At 39.5% G+C, this 23,541-nt stretch overlaps 2 protein-coding genes and 2 non-coding genes across 7 annotated transcripts; all 4 read left to right on the top strand.

The window, feature by feature from the left end:
• The first annotated feature begins 1,458 nt into the window (after positions 1–1,458).
• On the top strand, positions 1,459–9,867 carry hprt1 (hypoxanthine phosphoribosyltransferase 1). The gene is made up of 9 exons (XM_017707024.2): positions 1,459–1,603; positions 5,880–5,986; positions 6,179–6,362; positions 6,507–6,572; positions 6,786–6,803; positions 6,908–6,990; positions 7,669–7,715; positions 8,413–8,489; positions 8,575–9,867. The coding sequence occupies exons 1-9, from the start codon at positions 1,577–1,579 to the stop codon at positions 8,620–8,622; spliced, it is 657 nt and encodes a 218-aa protein (XP_017562513.1). The 5' UTR covers positions 1,459–1,576; the 3' UTR covers positions 8,623–9,867.
• Positions 9,868–16,337: 6,470 nt separating this feature from the next.
• pabir2 (PABIR family member 2) lies at positions 16,338–23,042 on the top strand. Of its 4 annotated transcripts, none has more exons than XM_017707077.2 (10): positions 16,338–17,381; positions 17,702–17,780; positions 17,892–17,945; positions 18,162–18,205; positions 18,488–18,542; positions 18,896–18,997; positions 19,117–19,202; positions 19,298–19,359; positions 19,546–19,642; positions 20,857–23,042. In XM_017707077.2, the coding sequence occupies exons 1-10, from the start codon at positions 17,227–17,229 to the stop codon at positions 20,990–20,992; spliced, it is 870 nt and encodes a 289-aa protein (XP_017562566.1). In that variant the 5' UTR covers positions 16,338–17,226; the 3' UTR covers positions 20,993–23,042. The 4 variants fall into 4 exon arrangements, with proteins under 4 accessions (XP_017562566.1, XP_017562565.1, XP_017562564.1 ...); XM_017707076.2 differs by having other exon boundaries at positions 16,342–17,381; positions 19,295–19,359; XM_017707075.2 differs by having other exon boundaries at positions 16,353–17,381; positions 19,540–19,642.
• On the top strand, positions 17,488–17,622 carry LOC119263952. Its single transcript, XR_005130665.1, has one exon. It is a non-coding gene; the product is annotated as a small nucleolar RNA U109 (small nucleolar RNA).
• LOC119263951 lies at positions 18,679–18,838 on the top strand. Its single transcript, XR_005130664.1, has one exon. It is a non-coding gene; the product is annotated as a small nucleolar RNA U109 (small nucleolar RNA).
• Positions 23,043–23,541: the final 499 nt, after the last annotated feature.

The raw sequence follows: 23,541 nt of genomic DNA on the forward strand, positions 1-23,541 counted from the left end.
CCCGTTCTCATGTGGTATTCATTCCTTCATCCGCTGCACATCTTTTAATCTTTAAACGCTGGTGCCTCACACTGAAAATGTTAAGACATCACTTCAACTCATCATTTGGTTTTATTAGGTTATAGTGTAAATTGTATTTTTTTTTTTACACTTGATTTATGCAGCATTGTTTAGTGTAACTTTGAAATGATCACAATACAGAGATGCATAGATGTGCGTAATACCCCATACTGAAGTCATATGGAAAAATGCAACCTTATTAAGAGTGCCTTTATAATCAGATGGATCAGGATATATGTCATTTTTTCATTTTTTTGACTTCATATCCAAAATGGTTAATATATTTCAGTAATCTTTTAATCAAGAATACTTATCCTACTTACCCAGTATAGAGCTTATAATTTAAGAGGATTAAGTAAAATGTAAAACTGCAGGATGTTGACAGATTCTGGCAAGTAATAAGTTCAGCCTTTAATATATAACAGGCCAAGAGGCTTTTTATATAGGAAGGTACTTATTCTCTTTAAGCTTACGATCTTAAGTAAATATGAATGAAACTTTAGTTAAATTTTTTTAATTTATAACATTGACACCATAGTGCCATCATAATCACACAGATTTCCTCTGATTAAGCTGAAGCCTAAATGGACAGCCTGGATTTGTTTAATAAGGTTTCAATTTCAGTCTTATTTTTTACTCCTTGCATATTTTATGTCTGGTTTTCTGTGTGATTTGTTAGCCTTGCTGCTTTGTCAGTGGTCAGGGCTGCAACAGAGCTGGTACTATTTTGATGGTGGATCATTCTCAGCACTGCAATTACACTGATGTGGTAGTGGCGTGTTAGTATGTGTTGCGCTGGTATGAGTGGATCAGACACAGCAGTGCTGCTGGAGTTTTTAAACCGCTCATTTTCAGTGCTGAACTGAGAATAGTCCACCTGCCAAAATAACCAGCATCCTGTGGCCAGTAAATGACTACAGAGGACGACCAACACAAACTATGCAGCCACTGATGAGCCAGGTGGACCACCAAAGTGGACAGTGTTTGGGAATACCAAAACGCTGCTGTGTGTGAGCCTCATTTAGCAGTGTGGCTGCAGTGCCTAGAATGATTCACTACCCATGTAATAGTTGCTCAGTGGTGGTCTTGACTTGAAGGCTGGTGCAAGGAAAGGTTAACAAATTAGAGATACAGTGGACCTGTATGGTAAGTAGACTGGATAAAATGGGCATGAGTGTAGATACATGATAAGTGTACCTAATAAAGGGTCTAGTCTAGGTATATTTACATGTAGATGTTGCTGTGTTTTTTTAGTGGGCCACCACGTCTACTCTATGGCGCTGTCGCCCCACTCTACGTTCTCTGACGCAGGCGCGTCGTTGAAGTGGGCGTGGTTTCGTGGTTTGTGAGGCTCTGATTGGTCTGTCTCGGGTCTCCAGCAACAATAAAACACGCCCACAGCAACGTGCGGAAGCCGCGCAGTGCGTCCAGCCGATCGACGTGAGGTGAAAAGATCCCCCCCCGGGGAAAGAGGAGCGGACAGCCGTGTTTTTCTTAAACAAGCGATACCGGCGACATGGCGACCACCAGCCCCTGCGTTGTGGTATGTATTGTTTTTCACAGCACAGGGTGAAGCAGCGCGGAGCCTCCACTCTGAGCTGAGCTCCCCAGCGGACCTGCTTCACCTCTGGGCTTGGTTGAGCTATAGGGAAGTCTGAAACGGGACTGAAGAGATAGAAAACCCGTAGCGGTTCTGAGGTTGGAGTAACAGTTCAGACGCTAACTTTACGTTTTCTGTCTGTTGTGTTGTGTTGTGGTGCGACGTAGCTAATTAGCACGTAGCAGCAACAGCGCGAGGGCCTGGGGAAGCGCACGAGGGTTTGAACGCGTGCCACACAGACCGCGCCGCCGCTGCCGCTGCTGTAGTATTTTCAGCCTGCATAACGGGCCTGTGTCCGCTGTAATGGTTAAAACTAACTCAATCGCTGAATGAGCAGGACCCTCATTTCTTCCCTTACACGCACATATAGATCCACTCCACTCCATTGTGTCAACCTGTAGGTGATCTATTAGTTCTGTGTAAGCGTCAGTCTGCTGGGCTCACTAGAGGTTATGTACAGTCACGCCTGCTGTAGGTTAGCTGGTGTAATGTGGACAGCAAGTTAGTGAATGCACGTGTTTAGGTGCAGATTCGTTTCTCAACTTTGAACGTGGTGAGTTCTTGGCTTCAATATCTTGAGTCTGAAGGAGTGAAAATGCTTTTTTCTGCCATATTTTGTTCTTATAGTGGCGAACCTGTTAAGAGGGCTCGATAGTGTTGTATTCACAAGTTAAATACGATTTTCATAAGTTGATACATTAGAAGAAGTGGATTGTGTTATTTTTTTGGGATATGATGTGCTTTTAATGACATCGGTTTCCATCAACAATTTAGTCTTTGCTGTTGGAATATTTTCCCCCCTTTTATCTAATCAGAGTTGCTGCTGTTTAACTATTTACAGTAGACGAAACGTGACATCAAGCATTGCCCAGTTTTTGCACTTAGTCACACTGTGACCTTCCTGTAGACAAATGCCAATGTTCTGTTTAGATTTGAGGACTTCGGACCACAGTAGCAAATTACAGTTGGCAAAACGTAAAACATGATAAAACCAGGAAAAATGAAAATTCCCACAAAGCTTATAGGTAGAAACATGTGACAACCATGTGAGCTAAAGCAGAACTTATTTTCTCCCCCCAAGCTGTCAGTTATATTCCAGGTTAAATACTACATCAAGAGAGGTGTGTAATGGGAACTCCAGAGGCCTAAAAGGCAAGAGGACCCCCTCCTCAACCCCTACAGTAAACAATGAAAAACAGTAGCTGTCATGCTGCGGTGCTGGCCTGAAGCTGCTTCAGATTCACTTAGATTTATTTTGCTTGTTCTTTGGAGAGTGAGTTTGTAGTACACAGCATTCTTCAAACCTCAGTTTTTAGATTGTCTCAGTGGCACCTGCACAGCAGAAAGGCTGAGATCTCTCTCAAGGTCTTGTGCCTCCATAAGCACGTCTTGTTTTGCTGAAACATCTCTTGACAGCATGAAAATACCCTTGGGGGAACCAGCCATTACTGCTGTGATTGATTGTTTTGTTACCTTTGGTCTCTTTCATTTCAACACTGCTTTTCGTGCAGCCAAGTCAAATATTAGAAGAGGAGGAATCCATAAGACATGATCAGTAGACTATGAACAGATATAACCACACACCTCACAAGACGAGAGAGAGCCTAGCCTATATTCAACATGATCCATAAGCTGTCATTCAGAATGCTGTCTAGCAAAGTATTTACACAAGTTTGTATGGTTCAGATGGACATCGACAAAGGGAAATAACCAGGTACCAGATACTTCACTTTTCAAATAATGGTTAGGCCCTGGAAGTCTTTTACATTCCCGGTGTTGATGGTTCTCCGAAAAATAGATAACTAAGACACAAGACGTTATAAAAAAACATTTTATCTGTTACAATATCTGTCTCCAAATATATTTTAATTTTTTTTTAAGGAATACAGTTTCACAGCCTAATCTCTGCTGCATCTGTAGCATATGGTTTGATTATGTTGGACAGTAATTTCCCCATGCTTTGAAAAGAACAGGAAAAAAAGAAAACGCTGACTCCAGCAGTTTATAACAGAAGCCAATAAGCACATGTTTTTGGGTCAACGTTTTTTATTTTATTTTGCTAAGTACAAGGAAACGTGCTGAAATCATCTGGTAATCAACCATATGCTGCAGATGCGACAGACAGGGACTAGTTTGGACAAAAAAAAAATATTCCTTCAAAGCACAGTAACTGGACTGAAGCTTTAAAATGTGTCGCTCTACTTCACGTCCTTCAAACATGCTGTAAGTCCCAGTTAAGGATGTGAATTTTTTAAACCGTTAGTTCATTAGTTATCAGTTAACTGTTAACTGGCAAGCCTAAAATCAAGGATGTGACCTTTCAAACTCAGTTATAATACTGGTAGTCCTGGCTATGAAATCCGATTGGCTGAAAGCTATTGTAAAATACATCACGTACTGTTAACCTTATGTACGAGTATACTTGTATGTACTTACTTTTTATTAGTAAGTACATACAGTAATGTTGGCTGACTGAAGTGGCATGACTCAAGTTTTGAAAATGCATAAAATAATACAACATGTAGATTCCAAGAATCTAACCAGTAGAGTTATCGTGAGTTCTCAGGCTCAGAGTTGTTTGGGCTGTCATTGTCTGATGTGTTCAATGACGACATGGAAGTCAAGTTCAATCACCATAGGTGTGCATGCTGCCTCTGCTGGCCCCGGTTTTCATCTACAGCAGAAGATGAGGACTTGCATTTTGGCCAACTTTTAGCTTCAGAATGCCACACCGACAGCTGATGGAGCCATGGTGTCCAATTATATACAATCAGTGTGAAGTATACAAAATTGTGAGTGTGAAGTAGCTTTCTGAAACTGTCTGAAAAGAGCAAGTTGTTTTGTTTAAACCAAGAGGCTGAGACTATAATACACTCATAATTATATGACCAAAAACTAATAAGTAGACAATGTGACTGCAGTTTACAATTATGGGATACTGAAAGGTCTATATTTTAAAGTTGTAAAGTTTTCAGTAGCTCAAGTTAAAACATTAGTGCAGTGTACCACAGCAGCCCTTGAAAGCAGTCACTGCCTACCTTGTCTTTCTCTGACCGACTTACTCATCATCATGCATCACGTTTTCTGTTGAACATGTTAAAAAATTCTTTTGTTTTAGATATCATTGTAGACAAATGTCTTCCTGAATAATGCTTCTTAACACCACTATTTTTAGTGGCAGTTTTTTTTGTTGTTGTTTTTTAGTTGGCCTATCTAATGGAACCAGATGCCTCATATATACAGTTTAACCCATTAAAATCCCAGGCTTATTATTCAGTAACTACAGGGACTTCAAAGTAAACTGGTTGTATTCTCAGGTAATGGTAGTGCATAATAAAACTTTGGGCTTGTCAGCTGGCCATTTAAGGGTTTAAAAAATCTTCAATTTAAACGAAACACCGACCTATTCAAATAGGACCTGTTAACTGGAAATGATGTACAATAAAAATGAATGTTCTTCTTAACCAAAAGCATTGGTTAAACAAATTATTTAATGGTCAACGGTTAACAGTTAATGGAATAACTTATTACAACCTTATTCCCAGTTATTCTTTAGTAGGAAGGGGCTGCATAAGCTCAAGTTCAGATTACTGTCGAAGAGACTAATGTATAGCTTAAATGAAAAAAGACTTGAGTGACACTAGTGGTGTTCTCCCGCTGAGCATGACGGTAGAGTTATCCGAACCCAAAACTAGCCATACCTGGTCGAGTACCTGTGTCCCTTTCCCATCACATAACAGATCTGTGAAAGTAGGCAGACTTCTTATTTGAGCTTATGTGGTCAAATGATTTCATGCAAATCTAGTACTAAAAGTAAACACTAACAGGAGCAATGATGGACGTGCTTCAAGCTCTGACTTACCTTTTTATTGATGTTTTTGTTTCATGTGTGAAGTAACATACAGCCATACTGGCAGTGGTTTGTCCTTGTTCCACCCATACATTTCAACAAGCTTGGTAACCCAGCAATAAGGGTAACCAAATTCCCTATGTGTACTCGGGCATGGTGCGGTTGACTTGGCAAGGGAAATGATGAAATGCTTAATCGCGGATTTATAACTACCGCTCTGCCCATTGGGGAAAAATGCCCCCTTTCAGCTGTTTTTAATTAGTCTACAAGCGACTTTTACCATGTTATATCCATGTTAATCCTTCTGTGCACCATTTGCAATCAGTCTACTATTACTGTTATTAACTAGATATAAATTGTGCATTTCAGATCAGTGATGAGGAGCAAGGTTATGACCTGGATCTCTTCTGCATACCAAAGCACTATGCTGCTGACCTGGAACGTGTCTATATTCCTCATGGGCTCATCTTGGACAGGTATGAGGCAAACCCCTTCTCTTAACCGTGTATTCCCTCCTCTTGAACCTTGCCAAACCTCTTATCTCAGGCATGGAGGGCTCGAAGAGGGTTTTCAGATATGAGATTAAATGACCTTTGCTTATGTAAAATGTGTTGTCTGTAGAGCAGTGGAAACTGATAAGTAGCCCCTTTCTGACCTAATCTCTGCAGGACTGAGCGGCTGGCCAGGGAGATCATGAAGGACATGGGTGGCCACCATATTGTGGCCCTCTGTGTACTCAAAGGAGGTTACAAGTTCTTCGCAGACCTGCTAGACTACATCAAAGCCCTTAACCGCAATAGTGACCGCTCCATTCCAATGACTGTGGACTTCATACGCCTCAAGAGCTACCAAGTAAAAGAACTCTTTCACTTTTTTTTGTTTGTTTGTTTTTAATTGAGATTCATCTGTGTTGGTTGCAGTTACTGAATTGACATCAACACAAACACAAATGTGATTGCTCTATTTTTAAAAAAATTTTTAAATTTGGGATTACAGAATGACCAGTCTACGGGTGAGATTAAGGTGATTGGTGGAGATGATCTGTCCACACTCACAGGGAAGGCAAGTATCCAACTTGGAGAAAAAAAAAATTGTGCTGCATTTTTAAAAAATATTTGTCCTTTACTGGGCAAGTTAATGCATTGAATTCAGTAATCTTTTTCCAGCGTCAAAGAGAATCAGTTCACAAGAGCAAATTACGATCAAGAAATGGTGAAAAACAGCCAAAAGTGCTCATGTTGGTTTTTCCATTTTCTTTTCCATGTTTTATTGCAGAATGTCTTGATTGTGGAGGTATGATTTTGAATTTTTTTCTTCCTAAAATACTCAAATTAGCTTAAGATGTCTTAAATTTTCAAAATGTATTTGTCCTTAATAGCATTCATTTTGTGTTTAAGGACATCATTGATACCGGAAAGACAATGAAGACGCTGTTGGAGCTCCTCAAGCAGTACAATCCAAAAATGGTCAAGGTAGCCAGGTACGGAGAGATAAAGGGAACATGAAAAGCCTGTTTGTGTACTGCATTTACTTTGAGGTTACATTTTTGATCATCTTATGCCTTCTTAGGACAGCTTTATTAATTTATTAGTATTATTTTTTTATATAGACTAATGTTCAAAAGTTTGGATTCACTGGTCTCAATAATTTGACATTTTGTTGGAAGACGCATGATTAACAGAGCTGTAGATGTCTCTAAATTGACAAAGCTGTATAAAGGTATAATGTAAGGAAGATAATAAATAGGTAAATGAGTTACTAAACATAATTACAGTACATTTATTAAGAATTTATTAACTTCTCCTGAAAAACCTATTGAATAAACATTCTAACATAGACATCTGTTATGTCATATCTGTGATTTATTATATCTGTGCGATTCCAAACTTTTGGACTGTAGTGTATGTTCGAGTTTGAAGAATATTCAGTGGGGAATATATGAGATTGAGCTGCCATTTTCTGACCAATGCTGTTTGTAAATAATAAACTGGTCACAATTCTGCCTTAAATACTTACACATGTAGTTTGTGATTAAATAGTTGCAATAAGAGAAGGCCAATGGTTGCTGTTGAATAACTCCTTGAATAACTACTTGACATTAATAGATTACCATGACCGTTAATCTATCTATTAATTTGGTATTTTGTTGTTCTTAAAGTTTGCTTGTGAAGAGGACACCAAGGAGTGTTGGCTACAGGCCAGACTGTGAGTTAACCAATTCTTTAAATTCTTTTTTTTACCAATTGAAATTTTTAAAGGTGTTATAAATTGTGCCTAATTTGTGCTCCACATAAATATAACACTAATAAGAGGTGTAAAGAATCAGATGTATGCAAATTCGCTTGTTTTATGCATGAAGTTATTGTGCGTGTATATAAAGTCCCTAATACACGTATCTGCAGTGTTGGGACAATACTTGATCTCTAAAATAATTTTACAGGAGAACATATAAACATTTGCAACTTTTACTGTAAGTTAACGTAAAAACATTTTATTGCAAGAAATTTTGGACTGTTTCCATTGCTCTACCCATCATAAAGTTTTATACAATTAAAAAGGTCAGCTGGCATTTTTAAATTATGTCCCAAAAAAATAAAAAGATGCAAGGTTTCGTCCCAACAGCAGTTCTACTGTGATTTTAGACAGAGGATTTCTGCCAAAACATGAGCTAAAATATTAACTCTGGTAGTAATAAACTGGTGCTCAAAAAGATAAACTGGTGCTCAGCAACATTAGGACAGAGCCTTTTATTAGATAAACTGGTACCCAATGTTTTGTTCTAATTTGTTGAAATGGTACGTAGACACCTGGTTGCATTCAAAGTCATGTATCAAACCCAACTGGACCACTGATAGTCATTATTTGACCTGATGCTTTTCTCTAACTTGTTCCTTTTTTCTAGTTGTAGGATTTGAGGTACCGGACAAATTTGTGGTGGGATATGCGCTAGATTACAACGAGTACTTTAGAGATTTAAATGTAAGTATCCATTTGATAAGGAAATGTAAAATTCACTTCACCTGCTGACTAGCATGCTAACAGTCTCTCATGCTTCGTCTTGCAGCACATCTGCGTCATCAGCGAAACGGGAAAAGAGAAGTACAAAGCGTGAGGTGGCCTGCGCCTCCCCCTTTTAGCTGTGTATCATTTTTATTGATGTTCATTTTATATCTGGTTTGTAATTTTCACGAGTGCAGCTCACCACAGATACAGGTCCTCCTCTCAGGGTATCTGGTGAGGTGCAGAGAGTGTGTGCTCATAGAATACCTCAGATTTGCTCATCCTTCCTTTAGCCCACTGGCTAACACACATTTCACAGCTGAATCAAAAATGCATGCATTTGGATTAAATATCACTGATTGTAAATGTTAGCGTGAGGGCTGATAAATGTTTAATTTATTACATTTGTATTTGCTGAAAATATTGCCAGATGCCATGTTAAATATTTAATTCAGCAAAATTAGGTGGAATCTAACCAAAAAAATTGGAATTATATCCTGCTTAATAGGATCAATCCCATGTATTTGCACAGCGAGCAAAATCAGTTACTGAGTAAAAGATTTTATAGTACATCATGATTTGCACAACTGAATTTAATGAACATGCATCTTTTACCAGTAGGATTCTGAGATATATGCAAAAGTACTTAACATTTATTTAAGTAGTTGATACAGAACATCTCAGTTGTCCAACTAATGAACAGAATTTTGTTTCAGTAACTGTAAATCCAATCATTTTACCTGCTTTTATGATGTCTGTTTATTGCCATTTAGGAGCATTCCTGCTGCTTCTGTGTTTTTGACAATTTTACATGAAGGGGGGTGGATGTTATGGTGCCTTATATGCCAAGTCATATAGCCACAATAACAATCATACCCATACACTTGCTCTAACACAAGAACGGATTAACTGAAGGCAACTTATTCTACACATTTACCGCTTGTAAATTAGCCTTATAGGTCAGTATGCTAGGCACGGAGTGCATATCTAGGTCCTAAAATTGATTATTTAAAACCTTTTCTTGTGAAGGGGGATGAGCTTTGGCTCTAGTGTGCTGGAGTCCACCAGTTTGCTCCAGTGTCTACTAAACCTGTTACTTAACTGATCAGCAGAATCAAAGGTGCATTTGAGCAAAGAAATCAAGAAACTGCTGGACTTTGGCCTTCCAGGACGAAAGTTGCCCCCCCCCCCCCCCCCTGGGGTTTTTTAAATTAAAGTGTAGATCTTTAATGCTGTTTTCAAACAGCCGTCCCAATTCTGACGCAACATATGGGGTAGGTTATTTCATCATGAAGTGGACCACTGTATAAGAGTGACTTTAAGATATCACATTAAAAATGTACTGCATTGAATGTAATTTCTGGTATTTGTCTTAAATTGGATTTCAGATGGATTACAAGGAGCATGTGTTTTTCAACACTCAGTTTATCTTAAAAGTAAAGCACTTGTAACTGACTCACAGCTGTAGTATTGCTGACCAGGTCATATGGTGCACAGATGGTACATGGTGGTGCTGAAATGCAGTCAACCCTGATTCCCTTTCTGGATCTCTTTTGTGAGTCTACTACTCTTATTGATGCATCTGACACATGAACACTTGATGTCTATCACAAACACTAGTGCCCCATTTTGATGGGTCCTGATCAGTCATGTGTAGACGTTTGAGAACCCCTGGTCAAATTACATTCTGTTGATCTTCTACATGAAATTAAGATTACATCCTCTGCAGGGAACAAACTTGAATATAGCATTTTCTGCCCATTTCAGTGGAAGATTTCTCTTTATTTGGTGACTTTAATTATTTGGAAAAATATTAAATGTACCACAACTTTTACACAGGACACTTTTTAAAATTTTTATCCATTGTCAATTTAGCAAATAATCTGTAACTGTGGATTAGAATGTGTAGCAGTATGTTCTCTGTGGAGGTGGTGTACTTTGTCTCACTTTGAGTATTAGCATAACCTATAACGTGACCAGGGGTGGCTATATTTATGTATATGACTGTATAAAAGTTACAGTATGTCAGTGTATAGTTTGAGTGTTTACTCTTCACTTAAAAAAAAAGCATGACATATAAATGTATTTCACACTACCGTGATCTGAAAACATTTGTTTAATGACTTTTATTTAGGTTTATCACTGTTCAGCATACTGAATAGAACACATAATATTTTCTTTGTCCTCTTGAAACTAAAACAGCACTGAAAACTTGTTGAGCCCTGGGTTCAAAACAGTATGTGCTGACAGGCCTTACTAGAGCAGAACAGAAACACTGGATACCAAAACTGTCAACTCCAGTATTGACGTGCTGCTATAACATGGCTCACAGATGCATCCTCCACGGTGCACATTACCAAAATGGTGCCAAGCTGGTCAGATGAAGGAGGATGCTAGAGTTGTACCAGCAGCTCTTCATGATCTGCATCTCCATTACCACTACAAATCATGACGTGCTGCTAGTAAAGCTACCAGCAAAAAAAAAACATCCAACATGCACAAAGACTCTAACATGCACACATTCAGGCTCCTCATTCCTTAGACAAACTCCAATCTTCCGTGCAGAACTCATTTAACGCTGTCTAAATGCAGCAAAGTCAAAAAGGGTGACGATGCTACTAAAACCAGTTTTAATTCTTTATACACATCAGTTGACATTCAGTATTCAAGAATAAATTACTTAAAAGCAAAACAAACTGTTTTAAGCTGTTTGAGAAATATTTATTTCACAAAACAGTAGGTCTTAAACTTGAGAATATTTGTGGAACAAATGGTCCATTTTTTTAATCTCAACATCTGCACTGCTCTGAAACAGAGTTGGAATGATTCTGGTGGACAAACCATATATGGAGACATTTTGACTGTAGTAGATTCTCTGGTAGTGATTGGAACCAGGGGTCACAAATGTGTATGGACAGTACAAATGTAGCCTATTTATTTACTAGCCAGTGAACCGACAAGTGTCGGGTATTTATATGTAATGTTGATCAAAGTCAAATCATGGTACATTAACAAAAAAGTGGTACAAAAAGTTTTCTTTGTGTATTATTTTGCCTTACAACACCCTGCATGTATCTCTTTACCATGAATGGGGGAGGAAAGTTTTAAGGCCTAAATCTGATATCAGAACTATTGTAAACCAGGAATCAGGCATATTCATGAATCATGAAAATAAACATTTCATGAAGCACCTTTTTGTGAGGGACCTGATGACTGTACTGAACAGTTGATATGTCTGGTTCCCATCACCCCCACTCTGAACAACTGACTCAGCAGGTTTCACTACGAGGACGCATTTCCAATCATTTTGAATAAACTTGTTTACATCTTAACCATTTAAATATGCACACATTCAGAAAAATCGGTGGAATTTCTCTTTAATTACGCTAACTAAAAACACTGAACCCTGTATAATTAGAAATGCAGGAAATCAGCGAACCTTAAAAACTTGAGTGAAGTTTGAGCGCCCCCTATAGGGGGCTGAAGGAGCAGCAGAGGGCAACTGAGAGGCTTTACCTTTGAGACAGGCCTCGGACTGGCTGAGACAGCCCTTAGACTTTTTGGTCGATGTAAAAAGGTTCCTTGAAAATAAATACAAAAATCTGTTAGCAATAATAGTAATAATTTCAATGACAGTGTAAATACATCCATACTAGTTGGTATTTAACACTATTATTAGGTACACTTGTGTGTATGTGTACTTTCACGTACAAGTACATGTACTTGAATTACTGTTATTTTTACTCAGATTAATTTAGTTTGAATTATTTTAATCGCTCATGGCGGCTGAAATAAACGCAGTTATACGTGCGTAAGCAGAAACGAGTGAAGGACTGACGACGCAGGAGAAGTCTGAAGTGGGACATGACCAAACATATCCTCGTTTCTAAACGTCAAAGCGAGCTGTGGTGCTGCTGTTCCTGCAACATCTTACCAAACAATATAACCACATTGTGCAATAAACAGACAAGGAACTAAACTGGACTTACCTCACACGCCTGATGTGCGTTCAAAGACACATTTAACAAGGGCCGGTTTTTAGCAACGAGTGTGGAAAAAGTATCTATCGTCCACAAACTGTATGATTAACACTGTAATTTATTTCTTTTCCTATCTCGGTGGCATTTCCATGAAAATGGCCATGAACCACCCGCAGACTTAACATGTCCAACATGCCTGTACATGCCGGGGCTGACAAATCAATGAACATTACTGTAAACTCAGCAGGATGTCTCCAGTTATTTACTGAATAAATGTTCAGACTGGACGCAAACAGACCTGTTTTCACAGATTAGTGAGAGACAAACGCTGGACACCGATTAGTAACCGAACTCATCAAGATGGTCCCTAATATGGCCCCTATAGGCTACAGCTCCGCTGACTGGCGTTAGCCTACAGTGACAGAAAAAAACAACTTTCATGGGAAGACGCGTTACGGGAAACGACGTAAAACATAAGATAAATACTGTTTTGCTGTATAAAGTCGCGGATTTGTGTGTCCTCACTTACAAGTCGTGCTAAAAGAAAGCTTTTAAGAAGTTTAGTTTTTTCGCTCCGGCTCCCGTTTTCAAGCAAAGTTAAAGTGTCCGAAGCGTAAAAAGCTGAGCTGACAGGCTAATGCTCTCTGACACGCTGTAGCAAAACTTAAACCCGGTTTATTCGGGCGGGCAGAGGCGGCAGAAGCTGTTGAACGAAAGTAAACTGACAGCGTGAGACTGAGGGAAAAAATCACGAAAAATATTGCCTCGAAAATCCCAGAACTTACCTCCAGTCCAATCGAAAATGGCGCCGAAACGTGAAAAAAAGTACGAAATTTCATTGTACGGTCTCCTGCAAAGCTTTGTGGGAGCGCTGAAGGAGGAGGAGTGCAGCAGCGGCGTGGCACGATCAGCTTCACAGAGGACAGCGCTTCACAGACGAGGCTGGGAGATGTGGTGGTGGATGGACCTTTTGTTCGTAATGTGATTACACTTTTTAGTCTAATCTTACAAGCTGGTTTTCCCCCAATTTTTAATATACACACTTTCCGACCATTGCTAGTTATTGCACACACACACACACACACACATACACACACACGCACTCACATACACACACACACGCACACACACACATATATATACCCATGTATAATCCTGGCATAGTGCTGTAATCTATAATTATAAATATAGCAACTATAGCAATTGCCTGAACAAAATTCTTGTAGAAAGCCCTGTAGTAATACTCTGGATCTTTTTGTAATTAATACAAAAATAATTCATATTAATGGAATTTTCTTGACTTGCTAGACTTACACACTGCAATTTCCCCCTTTCTCTTCTGTATGCATGTCTGACACACCACATTTCTGCCTTTGCAGTGTTACTATGGGCTGCTTTCTGCAAAGGGCCCTGATGCAAAATTGCTCAGTCACAAAGAAAACAATCACTATGAGTTGCTGGAGACATCCAAAGAAGTAAAGGTGTATATTCAAATCAGCCCAGTAGTAAAATATCAGTTGGACAGCTTTTAGGGATATGTTTTCCATGCTTTTATCCAAGTACAATGATCAGAGAAATAAAGTGTGCCATCTTTTAGGGGATTCCCCTTGCCCAGTGAATTCCCTTCGCTGGGGCACAAGCCTGCATTAGCATCGCCTGACCTGAGTAACGACCTCACAATCTCCGGGCTCAATAACTTGTGTCTCTCATTAGGAGCACAGAAAAGAAACTTTGTCTGCTGCCAGACAGCAGGCCGTGAAGCGAGCTGTGCATAAACATGTGACTCTTCCATTACGCATAAGCCTGTGAGCTCTGTGTAGGGGTTATATTATGCAAAGCTGGGCTAATGTGGGAGAGACAGGGTGTTGTGTAAGGTTTTTTGTGAGATACAGGGATGGAAAAAGGTAAAGGCAACACACGGACAAGATCTTCTCAACTGTGTATTATGTACTCGAAATTCAGAAGGATATATAAATTCAGCAGCTAATAACTTATGAATTACAACTGGTGCAATGTGATATTACATCTGCATAGCATGTTTGTCTTTGTGAAGTAAGGCTGATTTTAGTGGGGGTGGACTGTTATGACCCCACCACATGTCAGGCCATAACAGCTATATAAAGTTACTCTGAGATATGTAAAGTTATTCTGAGCATATTGCAGACATTGTTATTACTATTACTGTTATTACTACCTACTGCATGTTGCATTATTAAGATAGCTTAATTATGCCTGGTTAATTGGATTTATTTTATGTAATATGTGAAACATTTAATATAAACATTGTTTTCATAGTTTTTGAAACAAGCAATAAATACAAAATGAGGCAGACAGTGTATTTTGAAAGTATCTTAAAGTTGTTGCCCATCCCTACCTTACATTTATTGTACAGTTACTGAATTCTACCACAGGACATAAAAATGTTTGTTTTTATTTTAGCTAGACCAGGCCTAGAGGACCAATAGATCAGGTTCAATGGATATAAAGTCAATTCTGTTCCTTGTGCCCTTTTTTAGCCATAGTAGGTCATTTTGATTTACTTAGGGTGATGAATATTCCTAAGAAGGACAAATGTGCAAAATGTGTTTGACAAAAGGGTGTTAAGCTTCACTGAGCCAAAAGCCTTTAATAATTGACCTCACTGAGGTTCATCTGAAGCCATCAGCCTCAAACTAAATTTAGTTGAGGTTCTTTTTATATAGCTTTACATAGTAGTAAATAAAGGGAGAGAAATTAGAATTGCACTGTGTAAACAGAAAAAACAAGGAACACTTTTAGAAGACCCTGAACATATTATAAACAAACAAATACTTAAACATCTCTTTGAAAACTACAAGTGCAGACAATGAGAAGACATTTAAAAATAACTGCTCCTGTACTGGGATGAAAAGACTGCTTGATTATTGACTGTTGCTAGCATATTAGCTTATTTCATTGTTACAAGGGAAAGAACTGCATATAAATCGATGAATCAGCAGTTTAAAATGGCAGCAAAGGTAAATACTGGGGAAGAAAGTGGGCTAAAAACAGGATTAGGGCCTTTGAGCAGTCATAGCATAAACCTCTTCAGCTTCAAGAATAAATGGCAGTCAAATGAGAATTGGGGGTGTTAAAAGAACAGGAGGACTAAGAACAAAAACAAAATAGTTTTGTTCCAGTTTTTTTGCGATTGGAAATACAGGTTCATGAAAAATAATGAAATAAACACAGAAATGCAAGCATATTGTGAAAATTGTTTGGTGGTTCTAGCCTTGAAGTTACAGGAGTGTGAGAACTAAGCCAGTAGCAGAGGAGAGGCTGGAAAGGGAGGGTGTGTACTGCAGGAAAGGTAAGGCCTCAGAACCCAGCCTGGAACATGTCTTTTTCAGTGTGGTGTTTCTTTAGCTTTAAAACATTATGAGCATGCAATGTAAAGCATAACAACAACAGTGACATCAGAAAGTGCTTTCGTATGTTCCTAGTCGTAGGGTATCTTTGCTGTAACTTCATGTAGCCTAGCAGCTGGGTTTACTGTGCTGAATACAGGCAGGCCTGTACAGAACAGGAGCTAAACGAGTTCTGTCCACGCCCGGGACTGTCTAAAGATCAACGAGAACACAGCAGCGTTTTCGACGTATCTCCCCGTTTCGGTGAAAATATTTCGATGAAGTTTGTATTTCTCTCATTTCGTGTGTTTCGGTAAATGAGTTGCATGGTAACTCCACCAACAAAGAACTCAACACACGCATGTGTGTCTCTTCGGGCCGAGGGGGGCGGTACAACGTGACGTCGAACCCTAACGTCTCCAGGAAGCTGAAAACACGGTGCGTTTTCATTGGCCACTCCCTCCTTGGTCTCCGTTTGAAAAAAGTACGAGGTGATCTGATTGGCTCTCGCCGCTGTCAGTCACCGGTTAGAAGCAGAAGGGGCGGGAAAGCTTGGTTGAGGCTGGAGGTTCACTGCAGCGTTCAAGGATTGATAAACACAACTTTGAGTGAAATGGTTGCCGAGTCTAAATTATCCGCTCAGTTAACTTAGAGTCCACGCAGGGAACCGGGGAAATAGGAGCCGTCGGACGGCAGCTGGCCGTCGGCTCGGTTTACACCTCATTCGGCGGTTTAGCTTTTCTCAGGTTAGCGCATCAGCAGCAGCGCATCACGGATAGCGCATCTAGCAGGCTAATTAGCTAGAAGGCTAGTTTCCCTTCGCGGTGATGGCCAGCTGAGCGTTGCTGCGCCTCATAGGCGAGATATCGTTATTTCGTCGCTTAATTAGTATTGGCTGTGGCGTCTTGAGAGAAAACGGGTTCGGGGTTTAGTTCTCGGAGGTTGTATTCTGTTCGAGTGCTACCCACAACAACTCCTGCATGGAGACTTGTTGGAGATTTCCAGCCATTCTGTGTTGACCGGGCTTGTTGTTAGTCTGACGGCGGGGTGTCGAGCTAAGCTAACGAGGCACACAGCTAGCCAGCTAGCGTTTAGCCAGCGAGTTAGGGGTGGCGCAGACGCGTTTAGTCTCGGAGTTTAAGGATGGGTAACCTGCGTGCCTTAGTGTGCGGACGCGAAGTCTTGCTTTAGCCTGCTCTGATTGATGTGTTAGCCATGCATGTAGCTAAAAGTTTCTTTCGGTTCTGAACGTCAAAAGCGCACAAGCGGTCTTCTCTCACTGAGTGCTACGAGATGAGCTCCTAAGCCCGACGTCGACCATCGACCTGGTTTGGCCTCCACACGACGTCCAAAGATGTAGCGTTCTGGTAGATGAATCGTGATAGGACGACGGTAGCTACAATGAACAATCAAGGAATAATGTCACAGGAGAAGATGGAGCTGGACCTCGACATCCCCTCCGCTCTTGTTCAGAGCGACGGACACCTGAGGAGATCCAACAGCGAGCCTATGATAAATGGCTTAAGGTTTATTACTAGTCTTAAGTTCCTTGCATGACTTTATTTTAAATGCCTTGCTAGTATAACGACTTTTGTTTTGGGCGCTTTCTCTAGAGCACACACAGGATACCTTGTGCATGCATGACTGTTACAGCTATATTCTGCATGCTGGAATATGGGTTCACAGTCATGCTAGAAAAAACTTAGTCAACAGGGCCACCAGTCTTTGAAGCACAGACTGTGTTGGTAGTATAAAACTCATACATTGATAAAGTAAAGACATGCCGAATGCAGTTGCATTAACTTCTATTGTGTGATAATAATGTGCGCATACTCCTCTTTTTCAGTGACGGCTCTCAGGTTTTCCAAAGAGAGGTTCTACGCAGCAGGAGAAACAGCACAACACTTGTTAATCGACCCAATATGGTACATAGCATGCTGTGCAGTGGTTGCTGGAATTCGATTGTTGCAAAAAACATTAAATTACTGTGAAATGCAGCCTGGTTTTGCTTCTTAATTGTGTAACATTTGATTCAGGTCCCATCCTCCCCGGTTCGAGTTCCTAGCACAAGACTTCAAAGGATCAAACAGGTAAAATGCCTATCATTGTGGAAAAATAAGTACAAACATGAACGTCAAGTCATTCTTATACTTTGAATTCAAACTCTTTATTCATAATTGCATAAGTGCAGTAACGTAATTAGTCTTGCTTATGCAGAATATTGTATAATACAGGAGTTTCAGTTGAGTGGTGTCCTTTTAATTGTTCTGCTTAAGCAACGGTAGGAATGCTTTGTTTCTTTGTAGGAGGAGGGGGTTGATGTGATGAACAGGGAAACGGCTCATGAGCGGTAAATAAGTGGCTCTACAGATCCTTTTGTTATTGTAAAGTGATTAACAGTTTTCATACTTGCTTAATGCAACATGCACACAATAAAGCAAACAAAGCAAGACAAACTGTGCTTTGACCATTGATCTTTAGACTATAAGTTTCCTCTTCTGTTTTCAAAGCCCAAATGTTGATATTCTGTTTATGCTGAATAGCAAACATTTTAGGTGTATCTTTTGCTTGCTCTCACTTGAACTTAAAATCGACAACCTGTGTTTGTCTTTTGACCTTCTTTTACAACTAGGGAAGTACAGGCGGCCATGCAAATGAGCCAGTCATGGGAAGAGAGTCTTAGTCTGGTAAGGCTTTTCATATGTATTCATGCCTCACAAAAGAAATGTACTTTTGACATTCTTCAGGGACCGACACCCACATGTTAATTTGCTTGTTGAGCTGTATAATACTATGCAAGGTATTATTGACTGATTGAAGACTTTGCATGTGGTGGCTTTACAGCCACAAGACTTCCACCTCTCGCCACTGATGAGATTGTGGACATACAAGATACAGCATGCTAAAGTAAATGTCATGGAGTTAACAGGGCCACCAGTCTTCCAAGAACAGACTGTGTTGGTAGTATAGTACTCCAACATTAAACTAGTTATATTTCAAGGGATAACGCTGGTAAATTGGTGTGTTTTTTCTCTACCAGAGTGACAATGACTTTGAGAAGTCCTCATCGTCATCCCCAAAACGTATAGATTTTGTGCCTGTGTCTCCAGCTCCATCTCCCACTAGAGGAATTGGGAAGAAGGTTTGTATATTTTGTTTTATTCACCGGAGCCAAGCACACATTTTCCTGCATTCCAACATTTTGAATGCAGTAGGTTTAGGATAAAATGTTAATATTCTTTCTTTTTGCTCACTGAGCAGCAGTGCTTCTCTCCATCTCTGCAAATCTTGGTGAGCAGTAATGGTCTAAATCCTAGCCCTATCCCCAGTCCAACACGTCGCTTTAGGTGAGATCCTGTGATCTTATTTGCTACTAAAAACTGTTTTGGTGTGATTTGGAAGTGCTCAATGAATTTCAGCTATTTCTACATTTCCTCAGCAGGAGAAGTCAGAGTCCTATTAACTGCATCAGGCCCAGCATCTTGGGCCCTATCAAACGTAAAGGTAAGGGATCATGGACAAAACACCCCACCCCCATATTAAAAAAAAAAAAAAAAAAAAAAAAAAAAAGCACCGCATAGTACCACCATTGAGGGATAAAAGTTGTAGATGATGATGTATTAAGTCTCACAGATGATTATGTACACAAGGGTGTGAAATGACCTTTGGTGTGTTTGTTGGAAGTTTCAGGTGAGATGGAACCAGAGAGCCAGCCCAAGAGACTCTTCCAAGGTACCACCACCATGCTGTCCACAGAGACATCCCACCTACCAGAACTCAGCTCCTGGTGAGTTAATGCTAGCAGCTGTATATTGTTTCTGTCCAAAAAAAAGTAACATTTGTACAGTTCCATGATCCATTATAATATCTAAAGAAAACATTAGGATTTGTAGGTGTACTTGATATGCGTTTAAATTGATAAATGGGCTGTTTTTTTGTAGCAAGTATACTGCTTTTTGTGGGGAACTATGTCTTATTTATTGTGGTAAATTGGAGCACTACTCAAGCTGAAGTGCACTTGGATTCTGCAGCAGGACAGTGATCCAAAACACACCAGCTAGTTCATCTCTGAATGGCTTAAGAAAAACAAAATTAAGACTTTGGAGTGGCCTAGTCAAAGTCTTGACCTGAATCCGATTGAGATGCTGTTGCATGACCTTAAAAAGGCGGTTCATGCTCGGAAACCCTCCAGTGTGGCTGAATTAAAACAATTCTACAAAGTTGAGTGGGCCAAAATTCAAGATTGATCTATATTGTGAAAGTCTCCTGAAACATTGACGTTGGTCCACTTACTATATAGGAGCACTTTGTGGTTTTACAACTACAGTTACAGGTTGTAGTCCATCTGTTTGCATAATTTGTTAGAAACGCATGGACTGTGGTCTGTAATTGCAGAACTACAAAGTGTACCTATATTCTAAGTGGACCTGATAAAATGGACAAAGAGTGTAGGTACAAAGCAGTTGTGCCTAATAAAGTGACCAGGGAGTTTGTTATCATAATTATGGATTCTCATTAATTTCAAAGTCTCAAATCTGTAGCAGTATTGGCCATGCTATCTCTGGCCCCGCATGTCCCTGAAAATGCGTCCCTGGCATTCTCCATACTTTGAGGCTCTGTTCTGGAGTAGCAAAGTATAATATACTCACAAATATGAGCAAAACTCACATTTTACAGTTATGTTAAAACATAAAATCAGTTTGTTTGTTTTTTTTGCCTCTTTGGCCTCTATTTTCTCCATCTTCCTGTGACTATATGTGCCGAATATCCAAATAGTGATTTCAAGTGTAGAATACTGGCACTTCTAACGTTTAGTGGTACTTGAGCATGAGCACTTATGCACATCCTTAGAAGTGCAAGTTTCCTGATTAAAAGCTTGTAAACGTAGACCTTTTATTTGTACCTAATAGCTCTCTGACCCTGGTATCATTGAGGTCTTATGTATGGTATGTTGTTACTGTGGTCTTTTATAAACCTTAATTGGATTCTCTCTCCTACTAGTATTTCTCCAGATCTGCTTGATGGGAGCCTCAGCAGTGTTGGCTCCTCCTCAGGCTCTCCTGCTAAGATGGAAGGAGTGTCACCCTCCTCCAGCAACTCTCCCTTCACCCCTCTCCAGGACCTTTCCCCCAAGTGAGCATGTACCAGAGAGCCGTTATGCTGAGGTTAGAGAATAAGACCGTCCATTAGGGCCCTCTGCACACACATGAGCTTCTGTTCCTATGCCTTCCCAACCTTGCTTTTGATCTGGTCTTCGAATTCTGGGGTTTGCTTTCCAGTGGGACAGTGCGGGGAAGCTGAGTAGGGTGTTTGTATTAAAGGAAACCAAAGCCCTGCAGATAATCTTTGTGTGGACAGTACCATCAGGGTGATGGGCGGGGATGAAGACTGTGGATGCTGTTTGCACCAGCTGCTATATAAGGATGTAATAGATGGGGTGTAGCTCCAAAATGAAGCCCACAGCCTTCCAGAGCCCTGCCGTTGTATTTGGCTTTGTTACTGTAGTTCTCTTGTATTAGAGGAATGCCATCATAAGAGTATGGCTCTTAGAGAGTGAAGTGTTCCCTCTCGTGACAGCACCATTAGCTTGCCTGTGGGCTGTATCCATGACTATTGTAATTGGTCTTTAATTTGCATAAGCAGATTGCCAACAGGTATTGTATGAAAGAATAACTTATTTTTGTTCCTGTTCTTTTTGTTTTGTTTTGTTGTTGTTGTAAGTATGTACATATAATGTGATTGTTTATTAGCCTCTCATTTATAATTTTGTGTGGAAGTGAATGTGTGCAGTGTTCGACCAGTTAACTGACAGTCGCCCCTTGTGGAGTTTTATTAGAGGTGCAATTGCACTTGCATACATTTGCGACCGGAGTTATTTCTGCTTAATAGTGATCAACTGTAAAGATCGTCAATAGAGGACATTCATGTAGATGGCAGGAGTGGGGAACAACGTGTATGAGAAGTTATTTATCACAGTGCTTCATTACATTTTTCTAATGGAGTTAACGGTTGTCGTCAGCTGTTTAGATATGAAATGAATGTTGGTAGAATGCAATATTAAGAGGGGTGGTCACCACTAAATCCAGGATTTGAACACTACAGCACAATTTTTTTTTTTTAGCCTGTGTTGCAATTTTTCTTCAGGTATACTATCCTACAATGTGGTTTACACTCATCATAGCTTTAGAGAAATGTGACTGCAGTGCATTTTACTACCCTTTAAGCGCGCAGTACCTACACCTTGTTTCATTCGCCTTTAGAATATTGCACTGTGTGACGGTGACACCCCTGTATGAATTAAAGGGATTTTTCTTTGTTCTATGCTTTTTTTTTTTTTTTTTTTTTTTTTTTTGATGGGATGGACTACTGCAAGTCACTGCGAAAGCAACGTCTGCGCCAAGATGAAGAAGCAGTTTAGATCAGTGGAAGATTGGAATAAAGTGCTGTTAGACGATTAAACAAGTGTGACAGACGACGTTAATTAAATCTCATCTTAAAGAGAAGATGTTTCTTTGGGGGGAAAGGTCTACTGATTCCTAAAATTAGTGTGCCATTAATGATCTGTATATAAGAGATGTAAATTGTATTTGTGTAAGTTGTTATTAATTTAGGCTTTAGTTATTTTAGTCATTTTTATTTTTTTTTTGTAAATGGTTTTATAAAAGTTTCATTTGGAAAAACAAAGAAATGAGTTTATCAGAGTATGGTATGTCTCATTCAGTTTTATTTGCAAACAAGGAAGTGATTGTAAATCCTATATAAATATCTATTTTTTTTAAGTGAACTTAAGAGTGTGACTTCCCCTCCATGACAAGACACACAACTTTTGACATGTATCCTTTTTCTGAATGTCTTTCTTTGCTAACAAACAAAGCAGTAAGTGGGTCTTGTAAGTCCCCTTCCTGTACTGCATAGATGGTTGAACTGTTTGTGGTTTGCTTTACATATTTGTTTTTGTCCTGTGGACTTGTCTGATATTTTATTTAATTTACGCTGTCTCCTAGACTCAATGAACAGAGTACTTTTAAAAGCGTGAACTTTAGTTTGTGTGTTTTGAAGTTTTGAAGAGTGAGTTGAGAGCTTACATGATCTTTGTTGTGCTCGGCTCTAAATGGACAAAAAAAAAAATTCTTGTCCCCTTCATATCAGTGATCTTCAGATTACAAAATAAATTATTTGTCCTACAATTATTGCTGTTGCTGTTTTTTTTTTTGAGGAGTGAGACCTCAATAGGTACAGGATTTCATGCTTTCTCCCATTGTGCTTTTTAATGTAGGAGTATAAATGCGTAAAAGCCACAGCAGTCTGACTCACTCTGGATTGTTCTATTCAAATGAGAATGAGATGCTTTTACTTTCAAGACCTGAAGGGAAATTTGCTGGAAGGAGATGTTTTACCACTTAACACTGCTGTTTTACCAGGCAGGTTCTACCACTGCACGTGATCCAAATATGAGAAGACTGATTCAGTTTTTGTTGAATGAAGATGTAACTTGCATTTATTCTTTTAAAATAAGTCAGTTTTCTCCAGACACACTACTGTACTTTTAGTTACTGCTGAAAGTATTGCTTGGTCAGAGCACTCCAGCCTAAAACTAGCATTTAATGTTATGTAGTATTCTATAGTGCAGCACTGTACTTATCCATTATAGCTAAACAGCCTCTTCCTGTTACTGAGCCTTTAAGA

The sequence above is a fragment of the Pygocentrus nattereri genome, chromosome 8 (assembly GCF_015220715.1).
Source record: "Pygocentrus nattereri isolate fPygNat1 chromosome 8, fPygNat1.pri, whole genome shotgun sequence".
NCBI classification, from domain to species: domain Eukaryota; kingdom Metazoa; phylum Chordata; class Actinopteri; order Characiformes; family Serrasalmidae; genus Pygocentrus; species Pygocentrus nattereri.

Excerpts from the sequence above, each read along its gene's own strand:
- hprt1 (XM_017707024.2), top strand. The coding sequence starts at position 1,577 with ATGGCGACCACCAGCCCCTGCGTTGTG. Across the intron at positions 5,987-6,178 it reads CATGGGCTCATCTTGGACAG|GACTGAGCGGCTGGCCAGGG; the intron begins GTATGAGGCAAA and ends TAATCTCTGCAG. Across the intron at positions 7,716-8,412 it reads TGTTGGCTACAGGCCAGACT|TTGTAGGATTTGAGGTACCG; the intron begins GTGAGTTAACCA and ends CCTTTTTTCTAG.
- pabir2 (XM_017707074.2), top strand. The coding sequence starts at position 17,227 with ATGAATCGTGATAGGACGACGGTAGCTACAATGAACAATCAAGGAATA. Across the intron at positions 17,781-17,891 it reads TTGTTAATCGACCCAATATG|GTCCCATCCTCCCCGGTTCG; the intron begins GTACATAGCATG and ends CATTTGATTCAG. Across the intron at positions 19,203-19,294 it reads AGTCCAACACGTCGCTTTAG|CAGGAGAAGTCAGAGTCCTA; the intron begins GTGAGATCCTGT and ends ACATTTCCTCAG.